Source organism: Odontesthes bonariensis, chromosome 12, assembly GCF_027942865.1.
Source record: "Odontesthes bonariensis isolate fOdoBon6 chromosome 12, fOdoBon6.hap1, whole genome shotgun sequence".
Taxonomy (NCBI): domain Eukaryota; kingdom Metazoa; phylum Chordata; class Actinopteri; order Atheriniformes; family Atherinopsidae; genus Odontesthes; species Odontesthes bonariensis.
Genome location: NC_134517.1, coordinates 11174680 through 11199186, shown reverse-complemented (window position 1 = coordinate 11199186; position 24507 = coordinate 11174680). Strand labels below are relative to the sequence as shown.

At 41.4% G+C, this 24507-nt stretch overlaps 2 protein-coding genes across 9 annotated transcripts in view; one reads left to right on the top strand and one right to left on the bottom strand.

Moving 5' to 3' along the window:
* The window catches only part of adarb1b (adenosine deaminase RNA specific B1b), a 154883-nt gene extending 148302 nt beyond the window's left edge, over positions 1-6581 (top strand). For all 6 annotated transcript variants that reach the window (XM_075479090.1, XM_075479088.1, XM_075479087.1 and 3 more), the window contains 2 exons: positions 1518-1696; positions 2798-6581. In XM_075479090.1, coding sequence (XP_075335205.1) covers positions 1518-1696; positions 2798-2974 — 356 coding nt within the window. In that variant the 3' untranslated portion in view covers positions 2975-6581. The remainder of the gene's footprint in view (positions 1-1517; positions 1697-2797) is intronic.
* A 13223-nt stretch (positions 6582-19804) lies between these two features.
* Positions 19805-24068, bottom strand: agr1 (anterior gradient 1). 3 transcript variants are annotated; one of them, XM_075478634.1, is made up of 8 exons: positions 23966-24068; positions 23350-23479; positions 23093-23156; positions 22787-22839; positions 22035-22111; positions 21730-21793; positions 21280-21363; positions 19805-20171 (listed from the first exon to the last, which is right to left on the bottom strand). In XM_075478634.1, the coding sequence occupies exons 2-8, from the start codon at positions 23444-23446 to the stop codon at positions 20122-20124; spliced, it is 489 nt and encodes a 162-aa protein (XP_075334749.1). In that variant the 5' UTR covers positions 23447-23479; positions 23966-24068; the 3' UTR covers positions 19805-20121. The 3 variants fall into 3 exon arrangements, with proteins under 3 accessions (XP_075334749.1, XP_075334748.1, XP_075334750.1); XM_075478633.1 differs by lacking the exon at positions 23966-24068 and having other exon boundaries at positions 23350-23581; XM_075478635.1 differs by lacking the exons at positions 19805-20171; positions 23966-24068 and having other exon boundaries at positions 21272-21363; positions 23350-23583.
* Positions 24069-24507: the final 439 nt, after the last annotated feature.

The window sequence follows — 24507 nt, the reverse complement described above, 5'->3', positions numbered from 1 at the left end:
TTCAGATGCTTCGTTCGTTCTTTATTACAACCTCAGCTCTAAAAAAAAAAAGATGCGACGCTGTGTGACATGTAAATGAAAAACAAAAACGCAACGATTTGTGAAGCTCATGTAGTAAACAAGAGGGATGGTCGCCGAGCCGATGTGGAGATGAGTGATGAAGAACTCTGCTGACACGGACTTAGTGGAACATAGAAACCTTTGTTGCATTCGTCAGGCCCGTCTCGAATTTACAGAAAAGATGCATCGAGTCTGGAGAGATGAGCCCAAGTGTTCGAATGAAATCTCTGTCCTCCCGAGGGTGAAGATTCTTTTTATGGGTCCACCTATATGGTGGAGATGCTCCAGGTCTCTTTTTCTCCAGGCCTGGAAACGATGCATATGAACTTCACGCCTTTGGAAAATCTCCTTATTTGACTATATGCTATCTCTGGTTGGGACACATGCACTCAGTGGCCTTCATCAGTGACGTGTTTAGAGCATATGTACTCCTTAGAGATGGTCCTTTTCAACTGTTCTCTTGAGTATCAGACACCTCACTCATAAAGCAAGCGTGCTGCTTCCAGACACTGACGCACCTCCGTACCATCAGAGACGCAGGCTTCTGAGCTGAGGGCTGAGAAGAAGCCCGGAGGTCCCTCTCCTCTGGAGTCTGAGGGATGCAGTGTGCATGATTTCCAAAACGGATCTGAAATTTCTATTAATCTGACAACAGAACAATTTTAAACTTTCCTTCAGTCCATTTTGAATGGGCTTTGGCCCAGAGAAGACGACTGCGTTCCTGAATAATTTCCTGAGCCCAGGCAGTGATTCGATGGCACGGTCAGGTTTGTAATGTTTTTAATGCGCAAAGATCACGAGCATCCAACATGGATTTTCTGCCGTGTCCCGTGCTCACAGAGGTCTCTAAATCTGTTGATGATGTTGCCAGCTGTGAATTATGGAATATTTAAAGTCTTCTTAAACTGCTCCATAGTTTGTAGACACAGTTGTTTTAGGATTGCAGAACCTCTGCCCAGCTTTGCTTCTGAGAGACTCTCCTTCTTTTAGATGGTCTTTTTATACCCATCCATTGGTCGGAACATGTTCCTCCAGCTGTTTCCTCTGAGCACCACTTACTTTTACAGCCTTTTGCTGCCGAATCACAACTTTTGTGAGACATTAAATTCAAGATTAATGACACAGGAAATAGACAAATGTCTCACTTTCAACATTTTATATGCTTTCTATGTTCTACTGTGCATAACACATTTGTTATGACATTGTTTTTTCAAATTATTCCATAATGTTATTTCCATTTTAAACAGCCTCCCACCTTTTTTGGAATTGTGGTTGTATGCAGTCAGGTGATGGTGGTTTAGTTGCTGTGAGAACGGGTTGGTTTGAAGTTTTTTTTCATATTCTGAGCTATTGTTCCACAAAGACATGTACAGTATGGGCAGGGGCAGGTAGACATAAACATTTCAACCTGTTTGAACATCTGCTCAGTCTTTATCCCTGTGGCTTTCTCACTTCAGGTATAAGCAATGCTGAAGCCCGGCAGCCAGGCAAGGCACCAAACTTCAGCGTGAACTGGACAGTGGGCGACCAGGCCCTGGAAGTGATCAATGCAACCACAGGGAAGGACGACATGGGCCGCGCCTCACGACTCTGCAAACATGCCCTCTACAGCCGCTGGGTGCGACTGCACTGCAAGGTACAGACAGAGCACAGCGGCTGGCTGCCAGCTTTTACACGTGTGAGATCCTTTAAAGCAGGGCTACCCAAATCCGGTCCTCGAGGGCCGACGTCCTGCAGGTTTCAGATGTTTCCCTGCTTCAACACAGCTGATTCAGATGAAATTGAGCTCTTCAAAAGGTTGTTAAACCAGCTGATGAAGCATCGATCTGAATCAGGTGTGATGGAGCAGGGAAACATCCAAAACCTGCAGGACGTCGGCCCTCGAGGTCCGGATTTGGGTAGCCCTGCATTAAAGGGATAGTTCGCCTCTTTTGACATGAAGCTGTATGACATCCCATATTAGCAACATCATTTATGAACATTGACTTACCCCCTGCTGCGTCCTGTGAGCAGAGTTCCAGCCAAGTTTTGGCGTTGACGAAGGTAGTCTGGCTAGTTGGCTGGGGCCACAAAAATAAAGCGTTTTGCTTCTCAAAACAATATGCGTTCAAAAGAGTAATACATTTGCATCACAAAATCATTGTGCATGAAAAAGTCAGACCTCACCATCGCCTGGCGCTATTTTCTCTCCCTTCATATCACTGCGTGCTGCCGACAGCCGCGCCTGTTACGGTGTTTACTGCTCGGTCTGCAGTGATATGAAGGGAGAGAAAATAGCGCCAGGCGATGGTGAGGTCTGACTTTTCCTGGATGAACGATTTTGTGATGCAAATGTATTACTCTTTTGAACGCATATTGTTTTGAGAAGCAAGACGCTTTATTTTTTTAGCCCCAGCCAACTAGCCGGACTAGCTTCGTCAACACCAAAACTCGGCTGGAACTCGGCTCACAGGACGCAGCGGGGGGTAAGAAAATGTTCATAAATGATGTTGCTAATATGGGATGTCATACAGCTTCATGTCAAAAGAGGCGAACTATGAGAAAGTCCTGTTTTCTAAACGGATTTCTGATCCGGATCAGTGGGCGAGTGTGAACTGAAACGTGGCAGTGTTGGGAAAGGGAGTCGCATCTTTAAAACTAGCAAATTAAGAGGGAATATGTCAAACTTAGGATTGGATTTCTGCTTTGTTCTGTTTGTTTTAACTGATTATTGTCTTTGTTGCCTCCTCCTCCTCAGCTGTCGTCCGTCTTGCGGATCAAGGTGCTCAAGCCCAGCTCCTACCATGAAGCCAAGCAGGCGGCCACAGAGTATCACTCTGCGAAGAAGGCGCTCATCAAGGCCTTCCACAAGGCCGGCCTGGGGGCCTGGGTCAAAAAGCCCATCGAGCAAGACCAGTTCACCCTCGGCTCCTGAGGGAGTTCGGGGACCAAGGGGTTCCTGAAGCTTCCACTCCTCCCCACCTGACCCAGGCCTGAGAGCCAGAGAGCCCCTTCTGAAACAGCCAGGCGTTTCCTTCCGTCCCCATGCGTCGGCGGCGCACGTGCACTTTGTACATGCGTGGTTCCTCAAACTACTCATAGCTCATCATTCTCATTCCTCAGTGGACCTCGGGCCTTGTGTCTTTTGTCACCGTGTTTGATTTTGAACCTTTTCTTTTCCGTTTTTCTTGAACTGTGTTTTCCATCTGTTCGTTTTCTGTTTTGAAACTGGAATCACTGTTTTTTTTTTTTTTTTGTACCACTTAGTTGTTCTTGTTTCCCAGAGATCCTGTCCCTGATGCTGTAGATGTCGAAGCTGAAGTTATACAGTTTCATCTTCTTAATCGATGAGTGTAGCCGGTTTAGGGTGAAATGTAGCCTAGAAGCAGGATATTTTTTTGACTAAAACTATTGTGTTTATGGACCTAAAGATATCTATATGTACTTGCTAGAATTAAGGATTATGATCTTTAATTTAAGGATGCATACATTTTCAAGATGTAAATCTAGTACGGAGAAATGAACATAAGGTAGCTATAACAGAAAATGTGTGTTATCTGATTGGTTCCTTAGGATGAGACTACATGTTCTTAGCCCCTGTATTAAAGTTGGAAATATTCTGAAATACTGTCGCCCTGTTTGATTCACTAACCCGAAAGAATTTCCAAGGCAGCAGCTTAGCACACTCTTGTTGGCGTTTTTGTCTCTCATTCATTCAAATCCTTTGTTCGGTGAGTTATTTTCCATCACTATCGTTTCATACTTGAACAGCGTGGGGTGGCTCGTGTGGACTCCTCCCCTCGCCTGGGTCTTGGGACAATCTTTGGGAGGTGCTGCACGTTGTATTTTTCTCCTTGATTTAAGCCATGGCTTTGCATGGAAACTGAGACTTGAGAGGCTTGCAGAGCAGAATTCATGTGATGGGGAACTCCATGCGTCCATCCGTGAACGATTTTTTTGAATGAATGCCAGCAACTTCCTCCACAGGCAGCTTTGAATCTTTGTCTCTGTTTTTCTAGATTTCTTGTGATCGACTGGCTCTGGGGTGGAAGGGACCGCTGTTATTTTCCTCCTTCCCACGAGGGATTTAAGGATTGGGGATGATGCTGTGGTGGAAACAGTGACAGTACAACAAAACCTCTTAGAACTTGTATTTATGTCACTTTGTTGGCAGTGATTTATGATAATTGTCAGATCAGCTATCAATAGACGTGCTGCCATGGCACAAACAGTCCAATATTTGAAGTTCTATTCACCAGATTCCACATTGTACTAATCTGTCGTGAGCGTGATGCAAACATGTTGTAGTCCCTCCACACAGTCTTCTTTAGAAGCACCTTCACACAGTAAAGTATTATGCAGTCCCTGTATGAACAGACTCACAAGTTGTATGCTAATACCTGTTGCCTGTAGTTTACAACCAAATGTATCGCAGTGTGGTGTCATGGTTATCCTCCTCTTGTTCCCCCACACGTCAGAAAGCGAGGCTGTGCTCACAGTACCGGCCGCATCGTGTGACTCAGAGTTGGCTGTTCGCGGGCGTCTTGTTTCACGGGGACCGCCCGCTGAAACAGCCCCCACACCACGGGAAACATTTTTCAGACCACGGAGGAGAATGTGCCACGGGACAATTGTTCAGAAATGGAAGCTATCACAGCACATTTGTAGACGATATCAAACATTTGTCCGACTATAAGAAAAGATGGAGAAGCTTGTCCTGTTTTAGTTGCTTCTGTGTTGTTGTCGTAGTGCTGCAGGTTTATGACGCTTGTCTCATACCTAAGCTTCTGTTCACATCACCGGGCTGAAGCAACTGATTTATTTATTGATTGAGTTTTTTTTTTTTCAGCACTGTGTGGATACAGAAAGCCCCAACTTTTGTTACTTTCGTATGTGGTCCTTGGTGGGATATTTATCCAACACATGGCTATGCAACATGAGTGAGGACGTTCATATGGAGTTCCACACGGATTTTTGCTTATATGCATGTAATGCGTGTCGTTGTCGTAGACCTGCAGAACTAAACGTTGTGCTGTGACAGCTTTCTTTTCACAGTCGTTTGTGTGTCTCAGTCTAATCTCCCACATGGTCTCACAATTCTGACGTTTCCTGTTTGTTGACACAAATTCCGCATGCAAAAGGGTGTCTCGTGCACATGTGTACTGTCTAGGCGAGCAGTTGGAAGTCGGATGCGAGACGGTTGTACTTGTGATTGTAAATCCTCAAATTGTATTTGTATCGAAGGAAGATTGAACAGTGCGGCTGGGCATTTGAGCCCAGCCAAAGCGACGCAAACAGAGGTTTGAAAGTCAGAATTGAACATGTGTTTTCTGCGTGCACAGCCCTGAGAAAAATCCCATTTAAGTCGCGTCAGCCTGGTAATGTGAACACAACCTTTGTGACATACTCTCTGTTAATTGCCTGCATGTTTGAAGCTGATTAATGAAGAAACATTTCCAAGTAACCACGGTGAACTCTCACTTCCAGTCGATGGAAAGATGTGTGTGTGAGTGTGCAACTTCTGTGTGTGCTCAGGTGTCGAAGCATACTCAAGTCAAGTCTTCACCAAAGATACAGATGTCCATGTGTGTTTCTGACCCAGTGTTCTCCTGATGACAGTTCTTTTCTAATATCTCATGCGTAAGTCTGCCATCCAATCTTTACCGTCAGGTTTTTGAATATCCACACAATGTACTACTTCTTTGTACAAAAAAGAAAAGAGGATGTATTCAGTTCCATATGGGGGATCGAATAGTCAGGCTTCTCTTGTGCATTTGTAGCTGTCAGTGACCACATGTATATTGTGACCTGCGATCATTATTGCTGCAATATAGTATTTCTGTGTATATATGAAACAACAAATATGGCAAATCTACTTCCATGTAAATCAAACGCATCCTTGAAAACTGCTCTGATCTTTTCCTCTCTTGCTGGAACTGTGAAGACGTTACTGTTCCCGGGTATTTGTGGTTCTGTGCAACTCACCATAAAGCATGGCGCTGACACTGCCGGGGGTAACATGCTTTCATCCCCTTTGTAGCCGGACACGCACACAAACACACACACACACATAGGAGAGAAAAAAAAACATGCACTTTTAAGTGCCTCAGCTAAAAGTGGCATCCACCAGCTGGCACTCGTGATGTCATATACAGTATGTAACTTTTTCACTGATATTTGGTAGTTTTTTTTTTTTTGAGTCAGTATTAGAAAAGCAGGTGTTGAGTAGAAAGTGAAAAAAAAAAACTTCAAATTTGGTGTTAGGATTAGTAAATATCACAGAGAACTGTGGGATCCAGTGCCCCCCCCCCGACAAAAAGACCCAGACCAAAGTCACAAGCAATACCCCTGATTTCTCCTTTAACGTTCAGGAGTCTGACCTGACTCGTGTTTCCCCTCCTCTGCTCCTCCACTTTTCTCTCTGTTCTTCTCTTGTTTTGTTCTCTCTCAACAAAGCTGTCTGGGGATTTCTTTTGTACATTTTCCCCTAAAGATTGCCTGCTTCTAGATATTTTTTGTTATTTTGACTGCACTAAAGATGTCCACTAATGATGTCATGATTTGAAAAAAAAAAAAGAAGAAGAAGAAAAAGAAAAAGGTCCCCATTTAAGGTTTGGATGGATCGAACTATCACAGCAAGAACTGAATTGCTTCTGCGTAACCCTTTGTGAACCCTTGATGATGGTCAGTGCACCCCAGCCCCCCCCCCTCCCTCCCGGTGGTGGGGTTATATTTTGCTTTTGTTTGATGAGCTCAGATTGGTCAGCTTTTACACATTCTGGGTTTCTCTGTTCTGCCCCCCTCTCCAGTTGTCCACTGTGTGAAATCCTTCACCAACAAAAACCACAACCTTGCATGTACTAACAACACTGAAGCTGCACCTAGCATGATGACAAACTTTAAAAGGACTCTGTAGAGGAAAAAAAAAGAAAAAAAAGTTAACAACTATAGATAGATATATAAAATCAACAAAAAAGAATAAAAGAGTTCTTAGTTTACTTTTGGACATGGTTGGGATTCTTTTTTTATCGTGTTTCTGTGTCTTCATTTTTCTGTGTGTCTGCGAAACGGTTATACAAGAAATCACTAAGGGTCACTACAGTGTGCATACTGATTAGTCATTGTTAGACGAGTCGCTTTGGATAAAAGCGTCTGCAAAATGACCGTAATGTGATGCATAAGTAGCATTATACAGTTAGAGCTATAGCTGGTCAGAGCTTTTTATTGCTGAGGGGGCAATCCACACACAAAAAAACAGTTCTTATGCAGATCTAAATGATGAGATAATTCATGGTATGTCTCCAATGAAATAGCAAGGTTTTTTATGTTTTGGTTTCACTGAAATCTCAAGCAAATGTTACAGTGCCAAGAAAGTGCTGTATAACCATCCATCATTCAGTTCAGACAGATTTTGAAATGCCATGCTAATGCAACCACATGAAACAGCCATGTCGGTCCACAGCGCAGGATGCCTGACGCACAATGTTTTCCATAGTTTTAAACGCTTTCAGTTTCCCTCCCACTTGTGATTCCATACTCTTTTGCTGCACTCTGATAGGAAGATGGTTAGGGGTGGGAGTTAAAATGACATGGTTTGGTTTAAATATTACAAATTAACATGATTACAGTCTGGTTTTTTTTTTTGGTTTTTTTCATCTAAATGGTTACAGCTTAGACATTTTAGTACGGATTCCCCTCGTGTCACCTGAATGCTGCCCTACAGAAAACAGCAGTCCAAGGGTATGTTGCCATCTCGCCATTTACAACTATGGGTTGTGACACTTACTACAATGTAGAGAAGTGGATAAAGGTACTTACAACACGTATTCTGCTGAGACTGAGCTGGTCGAAGTCAAACTTCCCCACAGCATGATGCTACTACTACCATGCTTACCTGTTGGAATGGCATGATGCCAGATGGAAGGAGTTGGTTTCAGATTATCTGACCAGAGTACCTTCCTCCACATGTTATGGGACTCTACAAGATGCATTTTGGGGATCTAACAAACAATGACCAGTCCTCCATAAAGATCCTCTTTGCCAACTGCAGCTTAAAGTGGTCCTAAATACAGAAACTCCAATCTCTGCTGTTAAGCTCCACTGTTCCTTTAAGTTTAGCTTTGGCCTCTTTGTTGCCTCTCTGAGTAATTCCCTTTTTGCCAAACCCTGGTCCATCTTTTGTTGTCTGACCTATCTTGGAAGGTGTGCTAAGACAGTGAATACTTCTTCAGGTGTAGTAACACCTATTTTGGTCTCGGTCTTGATCCGACTTTGGGACGATTCCCTAACGAGGTTCTACTGTTTATTAAGTGGTCACAAACTAACAAGGTTAGAATCAAATCATTGTATCTATACATTTTCTTTTTTGTCATTTCGTTAGATCAGAAAATAAGTAGAAATAGAATCTTATCCTGCAATTTGGTGTTTATTATGATTTATAGATGAATGTCAATATATTTTCCCCTGAAACGTAATTCAGTTCCAACTAAAGTACAGCAAACAGTGACTTCGCATAAAACTAAACTGCCCAAATGAAAAGATGTAAAAGGTACTGTAGTTGGTCATAAATCAACACGTTTTATTTAAAAAAATCAGATCCCCACACATGAAACCCTCAGAATAATATGACTTTGTAGGGAGAAGTCCAAATTAAAAGAATGAGTTTTTTTTCTTCAATGAAGAGCACCCCAATGATGACAGCTCAGCAGTCAAGAGTGGCCCCTGGATGTGTTCCATGCTGAAGAGCAAAGATGGGATGACCATAAGATGCAAATCAGGGTAAGACTCAGGAACTGAGGGACCTGCCTGATGTTTGTAAAAAACATGAAAATGAAAAAAAAAAAAATCAGTTTATGGACCACTGAGTCAAAAACCAGCTTTGATTCAAATGATGTGCTGCCTCTGCTTTGGCTTTGAATGACTCCCAGTTGAACCAGTAGCCTAATTTCTTAATTCTAAATCTAGGATTATATCAACCTCACAACAGAATGTGAAACACAGTGTAAAATTTTATTGAATTGACTAATGTTCAATTCGATTTAGTCATATAACCCAAAGAGAGACGATATTATTCCAGTATAAATAATATCTAGATAATAAAAAGCAGAAAAATCCTAATCACAAAGAGTGGTTATTGCTGTAGGCAGGGATGACCTCCTGTGCTGGCCTTTATTGCAGCAAACCCAAAGAAGCTTCTGACTGAAGACCTCCGTTATGCAGAGGGTGGGCCGTGCTGTCCGTTACGTTGAGCAGTTTGTGCAACACTCTGACTTCCGATGGCTCCAGTGCAGTACATCTTTGAAAACATTTATGAGGACACAGGATGGGATGGAAGGTGGTGGTGCACTGTGGACGGTCATGTCAGAGAACTGAGTAAAACCTCAGATTTGTACATCGTTTCGATTAAATTCCAATTCTCTTTTATATTTATGTAGCGCCAATTCACAACAGGAGGAATCTCAGGGCACTGCGTGCTGTGCAGACCGAAGTGCAGACCGAGCAGCAAACACCGTAACAGGTGCGGCTGTCGGCAGGCGGCAGCAGGCAGTGATACGAAGGGAGAGAAAATAGTGCCAAGCGATTGTGAGGTCTGACTTTTTCCTGGACAACGATTTTGTGATGCAAATGTATTACTCTTTTGAACACATATTGTTTTGAGAAGCAAAACGCTTTATTTAAGCCCCAGCCAACTAGCCGGACTACCTTCGTCAACGCCAAAACTCGGCTGGAACTCAGCTCACAGGACGCAGCGGGGGGTAAGAAAATGTTCATAAATGATATTGCTAGTGTGGGACGTCATACAGCTTCATGTCAAAAGAGGCTATCCCTTTAAGTTCAGTTAAAGTCCAATTGTATGCAGCCCAATTCAAAACAATTCATTAAAATCTATGCATTCCAGTGTAGTACTGTGTATTTCATGTCAATTTGTAAAATGTTTTCTAGCAAAAAGAAAGCAACAGATTGCACTCATTTTGATTTAGTCCCATCGTGAGCAGGATATCCCCACTCGGTTTGTACAAAGCCAGAGAAGAGCTGTCACCAGTTCTGTGCACTTCATTGGGTGCTTGTGTTCCTCCATGCTAAAATCTGTGAAGAGAAGGAAATCATGGAGAGCATCAGCTCAAGAAATGATAGTTTCCAAACATGGTGCGAAGCTGTTACTGTGTGTGGGTTTCTGCTCAGCATCCCAGTGGATACCACCTTCAGATCAATAATAAATCACCGATGGTGACACCATGAAAGCCCAAGAAGCAGATTCAAACAGTCATCTCAGGTGACCGAAACACATTTGAAAGGCTCTGACCTTCAATAATGTAAAACCCATCTGCTGCTCCTTAACCACCATGCTGCTGCAAACACACATTTTATCTATTTATCAGAATTTCCTCAACAATTGCTTCATTTTAGAAGTGCCAAATGCAAGTTCCTTTAACTAAAGCCAACAGCTAAATCCATCAATCATGCTTTGGTTCACATATTTTAGTTTTAATGGCTGTAGGAAAGCAGACGGTGTTGGACCTTCTTCATGAGCGAAACAGCAGCAAAACTACACCAGTTAACATTTAAATAATGTGTAATATATCTTGTTTTTTTTTTTGCATAAGGTTAATCACTAAACAAGCTTCTCATGTGAGCATCAAAGTTCAACAGGAGCATCACGAATGTGGAAAGGAAACGCAGATAAGACAGAAGTGTAAACAGTAGATGATGGTGGGCCTGCTTGGGCCCCTGCAGCGGGGAAACTGTGAGGGAGAGGGCAGCAGTTTGTGCCCCTGAGAGAAATGACAAATCATTAGCTCTGGTCCAGGGGTAAATGGGAGCCACTCTCCTCCAAGGCCCACATTTCCATTTCAATTTTCTGCTCAACAGAGTTGATGTATGTGGCAAATCACATGGCAAGACCAGTCTCCACCTCAGCTGGCTGGAGCCGCCTGTTATTCACTGGTTAGAGTGTGTCTGTGACCTTGTGTCTTTGTGTGTGTGTGTTTTATCCAGTGATATCACCAACTGACTGAATTCATTGCAAAGAAATGAGTGAAGAGCATCTCTGGGTAAAAGAGTTTTATATAAGAACACTGAAATCAACAAGTCTATTGAGGGGTGGGATGTGATATGATATGAGCTTATAGTGAGGAATGAACTAGTCTTTAGGATGTTGGCTGTGGCTAACTGGATAGAGATGACAACGTACTGTTAAACAAGGAAATTATACGCAGATTCCCATACTGCACAGGAAAAACCTGCTTACAAATATGCTGTGACAGGTACAGTAATATGGTGCTTTTCCACTAGCTCGCTTCGGCTCGGCTCGGCGCGCTATTGCGTGTTTCCACTAGCACGCCGTACCTGCAACCGGGACGATTTTCCGTAGCACCTCAGCCCTGGTTCCAAGCGGGCCGAAGCGTTACTAAAACGTGACGTCAGCCGAATGCCTTCCACTGATTGGGCGATGAGTGTCGTCACTGGAAGCGTCATAACGCGGATAATAAAAGCTAGCGTTAGCAACCGTTAGCTTACCTCCAAACGTCGTATTTTTGAAGCTCGTAACAAAACTCTCCGGTACTTTTCTATACTGTTTTGTCTGGCGGCCAGGAGTCTTCTCTGGCTCTCTTCTCTTGCCTTCTGTGCCACAAAAAGCCACAGGGTGAGCAGCAACACGCGCAGCCGTGTTACGACGACCCCGCCCACGTCCAGGAGGCACGAAGTATACTCGTTTGTAATGGAAACACAACCAAACCGAGCCGTGCCGAGGTAGTGGAAAAGTGCCAATAGATAACTTTGTGGAAAAAAGTCGAAATGCTTAATAAGATAGAAAAAAAGCATAGATAATGAGTGTCAAGTAAAACAGTTTGAACAGATGTTGCCAAAGCCGGAGAAGAACATAATGAGCTGCAGTGGGACCACAGACCCAGTCGAGTCTGAGGTCACTGAAATCATAGTCACGATACCACTGATAAAACAGCATTTCAAGACTGCTGCTGTGATTAATATGCTTCAGATGCTCAAGGCTGTAGAGTGTTGCATTTAAAAAAGTCTTTCAGAAAAGAAAGATTATTTTATTAAAAGCCATGTTTCAATTATTAGTCTCCTCTGCTAAAAATCCTGTTTTTAACCTTGTTCACGTTACCGGAACATGATTTTTTTAATGTGCGATAAGTCATAAACATGAGTGAAATCAACCATCAATGCTACGTCTAAGTATTTCAGCTTGGAGTCAGTTCTTCCAACTGGTGGGGCTGTCTAACTCTTTTTCATGCACCGTGAGTAATGAAAAAGGAAGAGAACTTTGTGCAAGTTCTGATGAGAATATGGTCAGGACCAAGCAAGAGCTAGTAGCCAGGACTGGATTGGGACAAACTGAGTGCGCTCTACACCTAGCAGAGAAGGTAGTGTAAGCATCTAACCAATACTAGTGAGCTCAGATATGTGTGTGGTCAGATTAGCCTATTTATACATCCTCAATCATTGAACAAGGAAAACCATGCAGTCATGCTCAAGCTATACATGAAATGTATTTTCAAGTTAAAATCTTTCAAAAGTACAATTTTAGCAACACAGATGAGTATTTATTTAGCAGATTGATATCTAATGGAGTGGGACTTCTAGCCAAGATCTGACCTACAAATGAAAACAACATGACTGCAAAGCCAGTCATTGTTTTAAAACTACGTTAAACGATTAGTTTCTGACTCATTCCCAGGCCTGAAACTTCCCCAGAGGGCCCAGGGATTCCACTGTTCACAACTTTTGTTTCCAGTCCCACACCACACCGTTTTGCTCGATGGTCGCTTGGCATTTTAGTGTGCTTTTGATGTGTCTTTGTGGCCTTTTCAACATGAAAACAAATTCATGAGTATGGGTACATGTGCAGAACTCAAGTTAAGATTTGTTTCGATGACACTGGTGTTTTATCACACTACTGTAGGGGGAGCTAAAGAGCAATAATTATCAAAATTTTAAATTTTCTATTATCAAAGAACATCCTGTGTAATTCGGTTACATGCATAAGAGAGGCTCAGTGGATTGGTAACAGCATAGTATTGGAGTCAGTACGTAACTCATTATCATGTAGCAACTGAGATTTTGAAAATCTGCCCAGATCAAGATCCCCAGACCCAAATTAACTGCCTCAATTCGCAGTGAGTTGGTAACTGCTAAACCATCTCTCTGGCACCATGATATGTTGTAATTTACTCTGATGTAATTCAAACTGTCGCTGTGTGTGAGACAAGTGCAGAGGTGCCAAGTATAGAGAAGAGAGTCAAGAGGAGACTCGGGTTGAGCTTATCTGTGAGCTCAGGCCTTCTTTTGTCAGAACAGCTCCTTTCTGATGAAGACTCTTTGAACCTGACAGAATAATTAAAATAAAAAGGAAAAAGCTGACATTTGCAATTTGACCTTTCTGACTTACGTGGCAAAACTGGCACAGTTTCCTCAAGATTGCATTATAATAGCATTTGCCCATGTGTGAATGAGTGTGTGTGTGTGTACGTGAAAATTGTGTATTTAAGTACGTGTTTAAGTATGCTTGTGTGCAGGTGTACTTCATGGCTCTATATGCGTACAGGCAGTATTCATGAGATGTGTGGGAAAGAATAAAAGAGCAGGTTTATGGCATATTACGCAGTCATCTCTTCATTAAGGAGCTGTTTTCCAGTAAGCGGTGCTATTTGAATAGCTAAATTGCCCAAGCAATGTGTAAACAAGGACTAATAGCCTGGTGCCCTTGTCATTGCCAAAGTCAAAATGAAGACCCCTAAATTTCAGTGTGTGTGTGTGTGTTTGACAGCATGGTGGGCGACAATATTTCGATTAATTTGTTGGTTCATGCTTTGGTTTTATTCCGCCTACTGTTTTGTGACTTCTTGTTGTAAAGCAGCATACATTCATACAGATCCCAACTGGATGATATATTATTTGAATAAGAGGCATTCTGTCACAACGGGACGTTAAGGCCCAAAAAGCAGACGGAACAAAAGGAGTAAAAGTCCAAAGGGCTTACTAACAACGGAAAAGGAAAAAAAAATTTTTTTTTTCATTTTCATTAACTTGATATATTGATAATTAGAATCATTGGGCCTCATACAAAAACATTTTCGTATTTTTATTCTAAATTTCTCTTACTTTTTTCGTACGAAGGTCTCGTACGAACACGCCACGTCAGATTCAACAAACGCTCTTAACTTCGGAAAAAGTGTGTAAACGACCTGCGTAAATGGTGAATGCCACCCGTGCGTATTAAAATGCACGTGCACGAGGATAGTAAATTTGCATACTCTACGCCCTAAATAATACCACATAAGGCTGTGCTTCCTCTCTCCTGTGCCAGGAAGTGTTGAGTGTTCAGTCATGAGAATGGCATCAAGGCGCAAAAAGAACAACTTTACGGGCTCTGAGATTGAAGTTCTGCTTTCAGAGATCCAGAAAGGAAAATCTGTCATTTTTAGCAGTGTCAGCAGTGTAATTATGTGACCTGCTAAAGCCAAGAAATGGGAAGCAATTACGAGTGCTGTTAATTCCGTGTCACCTGTAGTTCGTAATGTTACCGAAATAAAGAAGAAATGGTTTGATATGAAAATGGCTTAAAAAAAAAAAACGTCTCGCCATGGGCAGGCGCTCGATGACTGCAACTAAAGCCGTGCAATCAGTTGTTGTCTCATCATGATGGCTCTTTGATGGGGCGGTCCATGAGGGGGGTCTTCTGGCACCACACCTTCTGGTCTGCCTGGGCTGGTTCAGGTAGTAGGAGACCCTCGTTCATGGCAATATTGTGCAAATCTGGCATGCCTTCTCTGAGCTATAGAGCAGTTTGCCCCCCCCCTGTATCGAGACACACCCACCTGGCCTTCAGCTCAGTAAATCACTCGTAAATTCTGTTCGTATCTGAAAGAAAACGTAAAATACGAAAAGATTGGTGAATGCGCAAATTCTCTTAAATCACTCGTACGCACGACTTAAGAACAAATATGTGCGTACGAACGGTTGTTGCATGAGGCCCCTTGTTTCTTTTTCCACTTATATTTGGATACTTAACATATTCTCCCTTATAGTATTAAATGCTAAACCAAATTGAAGGGGATAGCCAAAGTAGCTTTACTACCATTTTGTGGTTTACGAGACATTTGAGACTGACATTTGCTATGATGTTGAAATGCCCATGAGTCTAACCTTAACCTGTTTGGTCATTTCGAACAAAAAAACGTGTTGAAGTACGTTTACTCAAGCACTCTGCTGAAGTACTTTTTGCTGGTATTAATCTCCTCTCCTCCCTTTTAGCTCATCTCACAACCCCTCAGATTATTCTGCCGTCCCTGTAGGTGAAACGACATACTTAAAACTTGCACCGCCTTCAGTAGCCACAGCAGTAACATACAGCTAACACGCTGATGCTTCAGTATTATTAATCTAATGATGTTGAATATAATAATATATCAGCATAAGAGAAGACATTTTTACTTTTAATTTAATTTAATTTAACTTGTAATGGAGTATTTTTATCATGCTATACTTATACTCAATGATCAAATATTTTTGTTCTGGTGGGTGGATGCACCTCGACTTACCTTCTGTTGTATTTGGTGCAGTTAGTTAAAAACTTTCATTTTAAGATTATTCCCTGCATTAAAGGAATGGTTCGGCGTAAAATGATAATTTGAGCATCACATGGTCATGCCACATAATTTATATGGGTGATGAGCCTTTCTCCGAAAGACCGCGGCATTCCGAAGTTGGCTATTTTGAAGTGTTTTGTTAGAAACGCAGCCAATGCAACTGTACGGGGCCAATTTCGAAAATATAAGAAATAGGTTGTTTTTCCGCGATAAAGAAGCTCAAAAGCGCTACATACTTCAGCTGTGTCATAACAAAGGCCTCGTCAAGCAAACCGAGGCACAGAGAAGTTCATCGGACCACACTATTGGCAAACTATTTTGCCAATACTCAGTCTCTTGAGAAAAGAGGGCTGAAAAATACTGCACTCAAATGATGTAGTCTTTTTCAAATGGTTTAGAAACATGTGCTGATTACCATAAAAACACCTATACATGAATGTGTAAAGTTAAGTATTTAGGTCAATTTAGAAAAGGAATGTATTAAATTTGGGGATGGGGGCATCAGCAGCTTGTCAGTTTACATATTGGGATATTTCCTTCAGTCATTCTGTCCTCCAGGATGTCTGAACACTGACATCTCCCTGACTCGTTTAGCTAAGGTTCGAAGGAAAAACATCTGACAGGATTGGTATATATTAATCGAAAGAGACATGCAGGCCTGCAGTAGTTTTAGACCAATCTTTTGGTGTAGAAAAAACAAATAAAAAGGTTTGGGTATGGGTGTATGTGCATTAACAGAAGTCATCAGTGTGTCTACACTTGCTGGCCAGATGTGTGTACGTTTTTGACGTATTTTACATCTGTATTTTACATGTGCATGTTGAGTCTGCTTGAACAGTCATGTGAAAAACCAAGGTTTTCAGAATCGGAACATAATAAAAGTTGAACAACAAAACCTGAAATGTTACGCTGCTGTGGAGCAAAAACTAAGCAAAATGCAGAAGCTGTATGAAAAAGTAATGGTTTTCAGTGTGATGTCACCAGTCTCTCATATCGTTTGATGAGAAATTCTGTCTCACTCGTCTTAACAGTGTTGCTTCAGTTCAGGTCTGCGGGCATTCGTTTACGCACAGCTCTCTAAAGGTCCCGTCTCTGCATCAGGTGGAGCTCTGGACTTTGACTGGACCACTGCACACCTCGATTATTTTCAATTTCAGACATTCTGTTGTAAATGTGTTACCACTGTGAGATTATTGTTCTTTTGAATGATCCAATTTCCTCTAAGCTTTAGCTGTCGGACAGATGGCCTCACATTTGACTCTAGAACACTTTGGTATCCAGAGGAGTTCATGGTGGACTCAATGACTGCAAGGTGCCCAGGTCCTGTGGCTGCAGAACAAGCCCAGATCATCAGCCCTCCACCACCGTGCTTGACAGCTGGTATGAGGTGTTTGTTGGTTTTTTTCCACAACAATAGTTTTTATGGTTTGTTCAGATGCAGCTTTGCAAACTCTAAAGGCTGATTTATGGTCGCCTACGGAGAGCGACGGAGACCCCTCTCCGTCAACGGAGACTCTCCCCGGAGATGTTCTCCGTCGCTTGCGTGCGTCGGCCAAAATTCCTATCTATCCGTCGAGGAGAAGGAGACCGCAAGGGTTGTGATTGGTCGGCTAACAACATCATTTCCGGAATCACTTTTCCAGTTTAGCTCCTTCCTCTCAGAACAACAACACCGGCATTTTTGAAAGAGTTTACTGTGTGCCGGTCAAAGTTTGGTCAAAATTATTTGCATTTCAACATCAATAACCTCCAACTCCAACAACAGTCTTTCTCTCTCGGTCGCCATCGTTCACTGTGAGGAGTGGAACGGAGCCGGGAGGTAAACAATCAATCAACGACTTTTCAAGATAGACGTCATGAGATTGGGTCGTCTAGCGTAGCGACGCCTACTGATCGGGAGGTGAACTGCCTTGCGTATCCGACAGCCCGACGGAGAACTTCGAAAGGACGGAGAGCCTCTCCGTGACTACGGAGACGGATTGACGAATAGCGACGGAGAAGCACACCGAGGCCTTAATTGTGCTGTCATGAACCTTACATTTAAGATGCTAACTGAGGCCTGTAGAGTCTGAAATGGAGCTCCTGTGTCTTTTGCAGATTCTCTTGAGTTTTCCACTTGTGAATAATCTTTCTCTCTGTAGAACGATGGACTCCAAATAGTTTGGAAATGGCCTTATAGCCCTTCCCAGATTGATTAGCAGCAACAGTTGCTTCTCTAAGACCATTGCTGATGTCTTTCCTCCTTGGCATCGTGTTAACGCACACCTGAATGCTGCAGAGCAGCAAACTACAAAACTACAAAACTAAACTTCTACATTTATAGAGGTGCTCACACTTACTGATGATCAATCAAACGAATACATTTGATTAGTCGCACTTGGCTGCTACTTATTTTCTTAATTCCTATTCAAGTAGTAACTTAGGTTTCGTACTCTGTTTCTGTATTTTGGCTTAGTTTTCAATAAATGAATAATGACACGGTGTAATATTTCAAGTGTTGCTGTGCATCTAAGGTTGTATATATCTAATTTCAAGACCTGGTCAGGATCAGTTGATTTTTCATTCTATCCTGATGTGTAAAATGTATATGTAATTTGCCATTTTTTACACTTCATCCAATAAAACTTTATCTCGCATTGAACAATGCTGGAGATATATTTCTGAAAGAGTACAGCAGATTATGGAGAAGGTGGAGAGGATTTTGGAAACAGAATTTCCACCATAGAGCACAGAAACAGCTCCGCAGTGAACCCAGAGAGGGAACTGCCAGACCCAAGATGGAAAGTCTATGCAGAAGAAAACATTTGTCGTGAATTTACAAGTGTAAACCTGTGAAGACATTTTTAAAAAGTGGGGTAGAGACATTTGGAAATTCTTAAGAGCTTCTTAATCTCAAGAGGTGCAACAAAAGGACTAAGAACTGAAAAACACAAGGGAAACGCTGACACGCTTCACACGTCTGAGTTGACAGTGGAGAAAAGAGCAAAATGCAACAGAGGTGTGAATAATGCATTAATTTCTGTGCAAGCTCCTTGAGTACATACCGAGGAAAACAATATCAAGGAATGAAACTTTCTGACCCATTTAAAATGTTCCCTTTGTGTTCAGCTTTGTGAGGAATTCAAGTAGATGCAAAATGAAAGGGTTTTACAGTTCTATTTAGCTGTGCATATGACACCTGAAAGTATTTTATCTGCACTCTTCACTTTTAAATTAATTAATGAATGATTATTTTTAATGGGTTTTTTATTTTTTATTTCTTTTTAATGATTTTATTGCCTTCTTCTGATTTTATGTAGCTGTAAAGCACTTTGAATTACCTTGTGTACGAATTGTGCTCTATAAATAAAATGGCCTTGCCTTGCCTACGATGCACCTTGTTAGCTACAGTAGAGTTTTGAGTGTATGTTGACTCTAATTGAAGCTTGTAGAACAATAACCTGCAGATCCATGACTGCAGCTCTCTGTGTCCTTTTTCTTTAAAAACGGGGAATGCACCGCACTGGAGCGAAAACAGTTAAATACAGCTCATTAATCTGAGCTATGACAGCAGAGAACTGCGTCTAGGTTGTTCCTTCGGCCACAGCATAGTCCCATTTTCCTGTATATGCAAGGTAGGACTGTTAGAGTCATCCCTGCATTCGTGATAACGTGTCTGTCAAGCTTCAAGAACAGAAGAAGGAGAATTTTTTCAAGTCATTGAATAAGTCAGATCATTAAAATATATAATTTTTTTTACATTTATTTAATATATATAATGAAATGCTGTATATTACCTTCTAAAAATCAATTCTTACTTCCGATTGTTCATTATGTAGGATAAATATCTGCGCCACTCCTCCACCTTTTGCCAGCTGTGTCATACTGCCACCTGGTGTCAGAGACGTGCCACCATCCGTGTGATGAAATCTTGTTTTCCAGGTTTTGGCTCCTGGGATTACATTCTTTCCCTGTTGTTATCAGGTGGAACAAAAAAACCCCTGAATGCAGCATTTGATAGTGGCCTCTGTGGAGCTGTTTTGGAAAGCTTCAGTAACTCTGAGGGAACGCTCTGTTGTCTCTTTCACAGCTTCGCTGGGACCTGTGTGCTAAGCTTTCATCAAATCTTAAGAAAAAGGGGGCTGGGAACCAAACTTTTGATTTTTTTTCATTTTAATTGGGACGATGATATCATAAACAGTTGTTTATCGATAAATAAAGAATCAAGACTTAAGGAAGACTAAAGCTGAGGGATCATATATATTATATATTTAAATTCTAAAATTGAATTGAAGTTTGTTTTACTCAGCTAAACAAAGTGTTTGGAGTTTAAACTTTAAGCTTGTGTGTAGTAAACTATGAACAGCCAGTTACTCTGGTATAAAAAAGATTCCATTTTCCTTTTTTTTCTTTACTTTGTTTTGGTTTTATTGAGCCCTGAAAAGTAGTTGAACAGTTCAACGCAGACACGTCCCTGAGATGCAAAGCCACGTTAGAGTTCATTGTGCAACTGGACTTTGGCTTTCCTCATGTTTCCAGACACTGTTGAGAGAAAAAAGGAGAAGTGAGAACAAAGGCCGCAGTGCTCTTTCTTTTCTGACAGTGGAGCAGTCCATGAACATGTCACTATGAGCTGCAGATGGTGGTGCTTTTGATTAGTTGGTGGAGTTGAAATGGATCTAAATCCAGGTTCAAGAAGTTGAAGGGATAGTTTGCTTCTTTTGACATGAAGCTGTATGACATCTCATATTAGCAACATCATTTATGAACATTGACTTACCCCCCGCTGCATCCTGTGAGCCGAGTTCCAGCCGAGTTTTGGCGTTGACGAAGGTAGTCCGGCTAGTTTCTCAAAACAATATGCGTTCAAAAGAGTAATACATTTGCATCACAAAATCGTCCCTCCAGAAAAAGTCAGACCTCACATTGCTTGGCGCTATTTCTCTCTACCTTTGTATCACTACGGGCTGTGTAAACTGTGCAGACCGAGCACTCCTCTGCTTCCGAGCAGTAAACACCGTAACAGGTGCGGCTATCGCTAGGTGGCTGTACGCATTGATATCAAGGGAGGCAAAAATAGCGCCAAGCCATGTGAGGTCCGACTTTTTCTGGATGGACGATTTTGTGATGCAAATGTATTACTCTTTTGAACGCATATTGTTTTAAGAAGCAAGACGCTTTATTTTTTTAGCCCCAGCCAACTAGCCGGACTACCTTCGTCAACACCAAAACTCAGCTGGAACTCAGCTCACAGGACGCAGCGGGGGGTAAGTCAATGTTCATAAATGATATTGCTAATATGGGATGTCATACAGCTTCATGTCAAAAGAGGCGAACTATCTCTTTAACTCGACAGTGCCCACTCTGTAGAGCGATGCAGTGGTAAGTGTAGTACTTAGGTATTGTCATCGTTTCATTTGGTTTTAGTCACTGTAAAATAAAGATGAACGTATTTTATGCCATAATAAGGTCCAGGTTTAAAAAAAACAAAAAAACTTCCCCTTTAACAGAATGTGCACTTGCCAAATTTCTTCCAACTCCTCAGAATCATGTTGGATGGAGGGATAGCCTTTTTTTTTTTGGCCTGTGTGCAGGCTGCTGACAGGTGAGTTAAGCAAACTGTTACTAAGAAGAGTTTACAGTCACTCACAGTGTTCCAAGTCACCCGTCTCGTAGGCATAGAGGCGGTTGCTGTGCTTTCCCACAATGTCTGCACGCACAGTCAGGGACGGGTCTGCAGAGTGACACTCATCATCAGCTCCAGAAAAAGATCCACATCATTTGACTGAAATGTTTTGTATTGATGTCTCTGTGACAGTCATTAAAAGTAACTGGCTAGCAGAGCAAACACAATGTGGGAACAAAAAAGAAGAAAAACTACGTCCATCATACTTTAACACTTTCCACATTACTGATGAAAATCTTGAATGCTTGAATTCACATTTGTCAGTATACCAGCATGAGACTGGTCAGACTAAATTAGATTTGGTCAAATCTCATTGGGTCATAGATCAAATAAATAGTCAGTTATTTTAAGTTATTGTAAAGATTCTGATTGTTTGATTGGATTTTAATTATGATGAATGATGAAAGTATTCACCAACAAAGAGAATACGGGGAACATAGTAGCCATCAGGTGCCAGATTCGGGTCCTGAGTCTCTTCCTGAGGAGTAATACAGAAATTAATTACATCTTTCATATGATTTCTAAATGCTAACAGAAAAAAAAAAGTTACAAAGTAATAAAAGCTGAAGCATTAAAACAATGCACATAGAATGTAAATTCCAGCTGAAACACCAGCTGCACATCCTGTTCTTGACAGCGTTTTGTTGTTGTTGTTGTTTTTAAGGCTGTTACAGTTGAATACATTTTCTCCACATTATGTGTAACACATCTTTAATTACCACAAGGTTGAGCATGATGAAGTCCTCTTTGGCCATTTTCTGGATGGTTTTATCAGCAACAAAAACCCTCTTCAGTGCTGTTGAAATAGTTTAATTTAGTCTCATGTGTACACCGGCTAGCTTTGTAGTAGTCATGATAGTAGTATAGAAAATGTATGCACCAAAAAAAAAAAAAAAAGAAAAAAAACATGTCAACAAAGAATACATGCACTTCTAGGTCATGAATGCAACTTTCTTCTGTTCTCTAACAAACACAGAGGAGAAGTTAGGCGTAAGATAGGCATTTAGGACAGTTCAGACTCATTTTCTATACAACACATTATTCCACAATTGTAAATATTGGACAAATTAGAAGTGAGCTTTTAGCCAAATAAATGATCAATGACAGGTTTTCACAATCAAATGAGTATCTGCTTGTATGTTCGGACATTCGAAGGCTGACTGAAGAAAACTTCTTTGCTCAGACCTGATACAGTATAAAGTAAGAGGCAGACTTTACCCTGCAGGTGGTCTTTATTATTTGTGTGTTAAAGGCTTCTACTGAGCTAACTTCCAGGAAACCAGCTGAGTGATTAATGGACACAATTCTCACCCATACATCATTTCCCGCATTGCAGGTATTAAGGGATACAACTATTGTGCTTCAAGAGAAACCATGGTCTGGATGATAAGGAGAGCACCAGTTTTGCAGGTTTATATCTTTACATACAATCTTGTTTTTTCTTCTTAATAAATCAAAGTAACTGCAGTACCTTGACTGTATGGACAGTTTTCTTGATGATGAATGACCATCAGAGGTTTCTGACTGGGAGAGGGAAACAACAGTGAAACAACTCCATACAATCCTCCACACAATAAACACGCTGATGGATGTGAATGCAGTCACATGAAACCGAACCACTCATAAAACTAATATAAGTGCCAGATTGCAAATAAGTCATAAAAATACACTCTTTGCTTTAAAAGGACAGCAATGAAGCTGTCTTACTGTAACAGAGGCTGAACAAATGTATCAAAACAAAATGAATTAACTTTAAGGAATGTTATAAAAGTCTTACCTTTTGACCATTTTTGATAGGCCCTCATCATAACTTTGGACCCATCTAATATTACTACCCCACCCTAAAGGACAACACAATAAAAGTCAGCAACAAATGGGTGATCTGCTCCATGCTTCAAACATATTTGAAGAGTTCCTCACAAGCAAAACTCCAACTAAAGTTGCGTGTCGTGAATAAACACAAACTGGCTATGAATCTTTTGTCCTAATTTAAGAAAAGACTTAAACCAAAATGATGCAGTTTGTATGGCCGACCTCTTGACAAGGACTGAGACTTCACTTTCTTCTTTTTCTCTTCTCCAGCACAGGCACAAACGCCGACGAGAAAAGCAAACAGGACCCAGCGAAGCATCACTCCTGTCCTTTTAGAGAACCGCAGTAACAGCTGCCATCACATTTGGAGGAGATTCAATGATACGAACACTTTCAAAGAATGACCACTTCTGCTGAGGTCAGCCAGCTTGCTAACAGCACACTTTACTGACTTGTTTGGGGCTGACTCACCGAACAAGTCTGACAGGTCTGGGTTTGACATGGCGGGACATAGAGAGGCAACAACAAAGTGCCAGTTAATCAAAAACTACTTCTACAATGTCATTGAGTGCCAGTGACGATCATTTTGTGCACAGTGATTTTATACATGCTAATAACAACCTTTTTATAATTAAAAGCTTTTACTTTGCAATATCTGCTTTTTTTTCCAAAAGTAGGATGAAAGCAATTACTTGGCAAACCAAATATTTCAACACATTTTCAAGCTTGAAACAAGCATCTTCCTATTCTGAAAGATAATATATGACTTTGGACACAAAAAGAAGCTCATTATTAAGAAATTACTGTCCTCTGAATTCAGTAATGGTGGATGTCTTACCTTGTCAGAATGAAGCAACAAGCATCTGGATTCATCCTCCTGTTCGCCCGCTCCTTTGTCAGATGTACTTACCAAACTGGTATATCATAATGGTATGCCATGAAAAAATAAAAGAAAACACTCTCCCTCACTGAGAGACATGCATAAACATGCAAAGCTCTTCTTACTAGGCAATTGTATTGACTTCAATTCATTGTGAACAGCCTAACCCAACCTCTTACCACAGCCCAGTTATGCCTGACCCTAACCTAGGTTCATGCTTTATTAAAACCACATAAGTGATCCTTTGTCTAATCCTTAATCGTTAGAAGCGATAACACTGATTTTTGAAAGATTTTTCTAAGATGATTTCGGTGTCAACCTGCTGGAATGATATCTGCTGGGAACTCTGGTGCCCCTTTAACATCAGTTATAACAAGGAACCATGCAAGCGGGGAATCTATTATTGAGCTTTTCAAAGCCCAGGTAATACCTGATGTAAGACCCAAAATACAGACAAGTTGAAGATGTAAGGAGGAGCAAGGTGGATAAAGTTCTACATC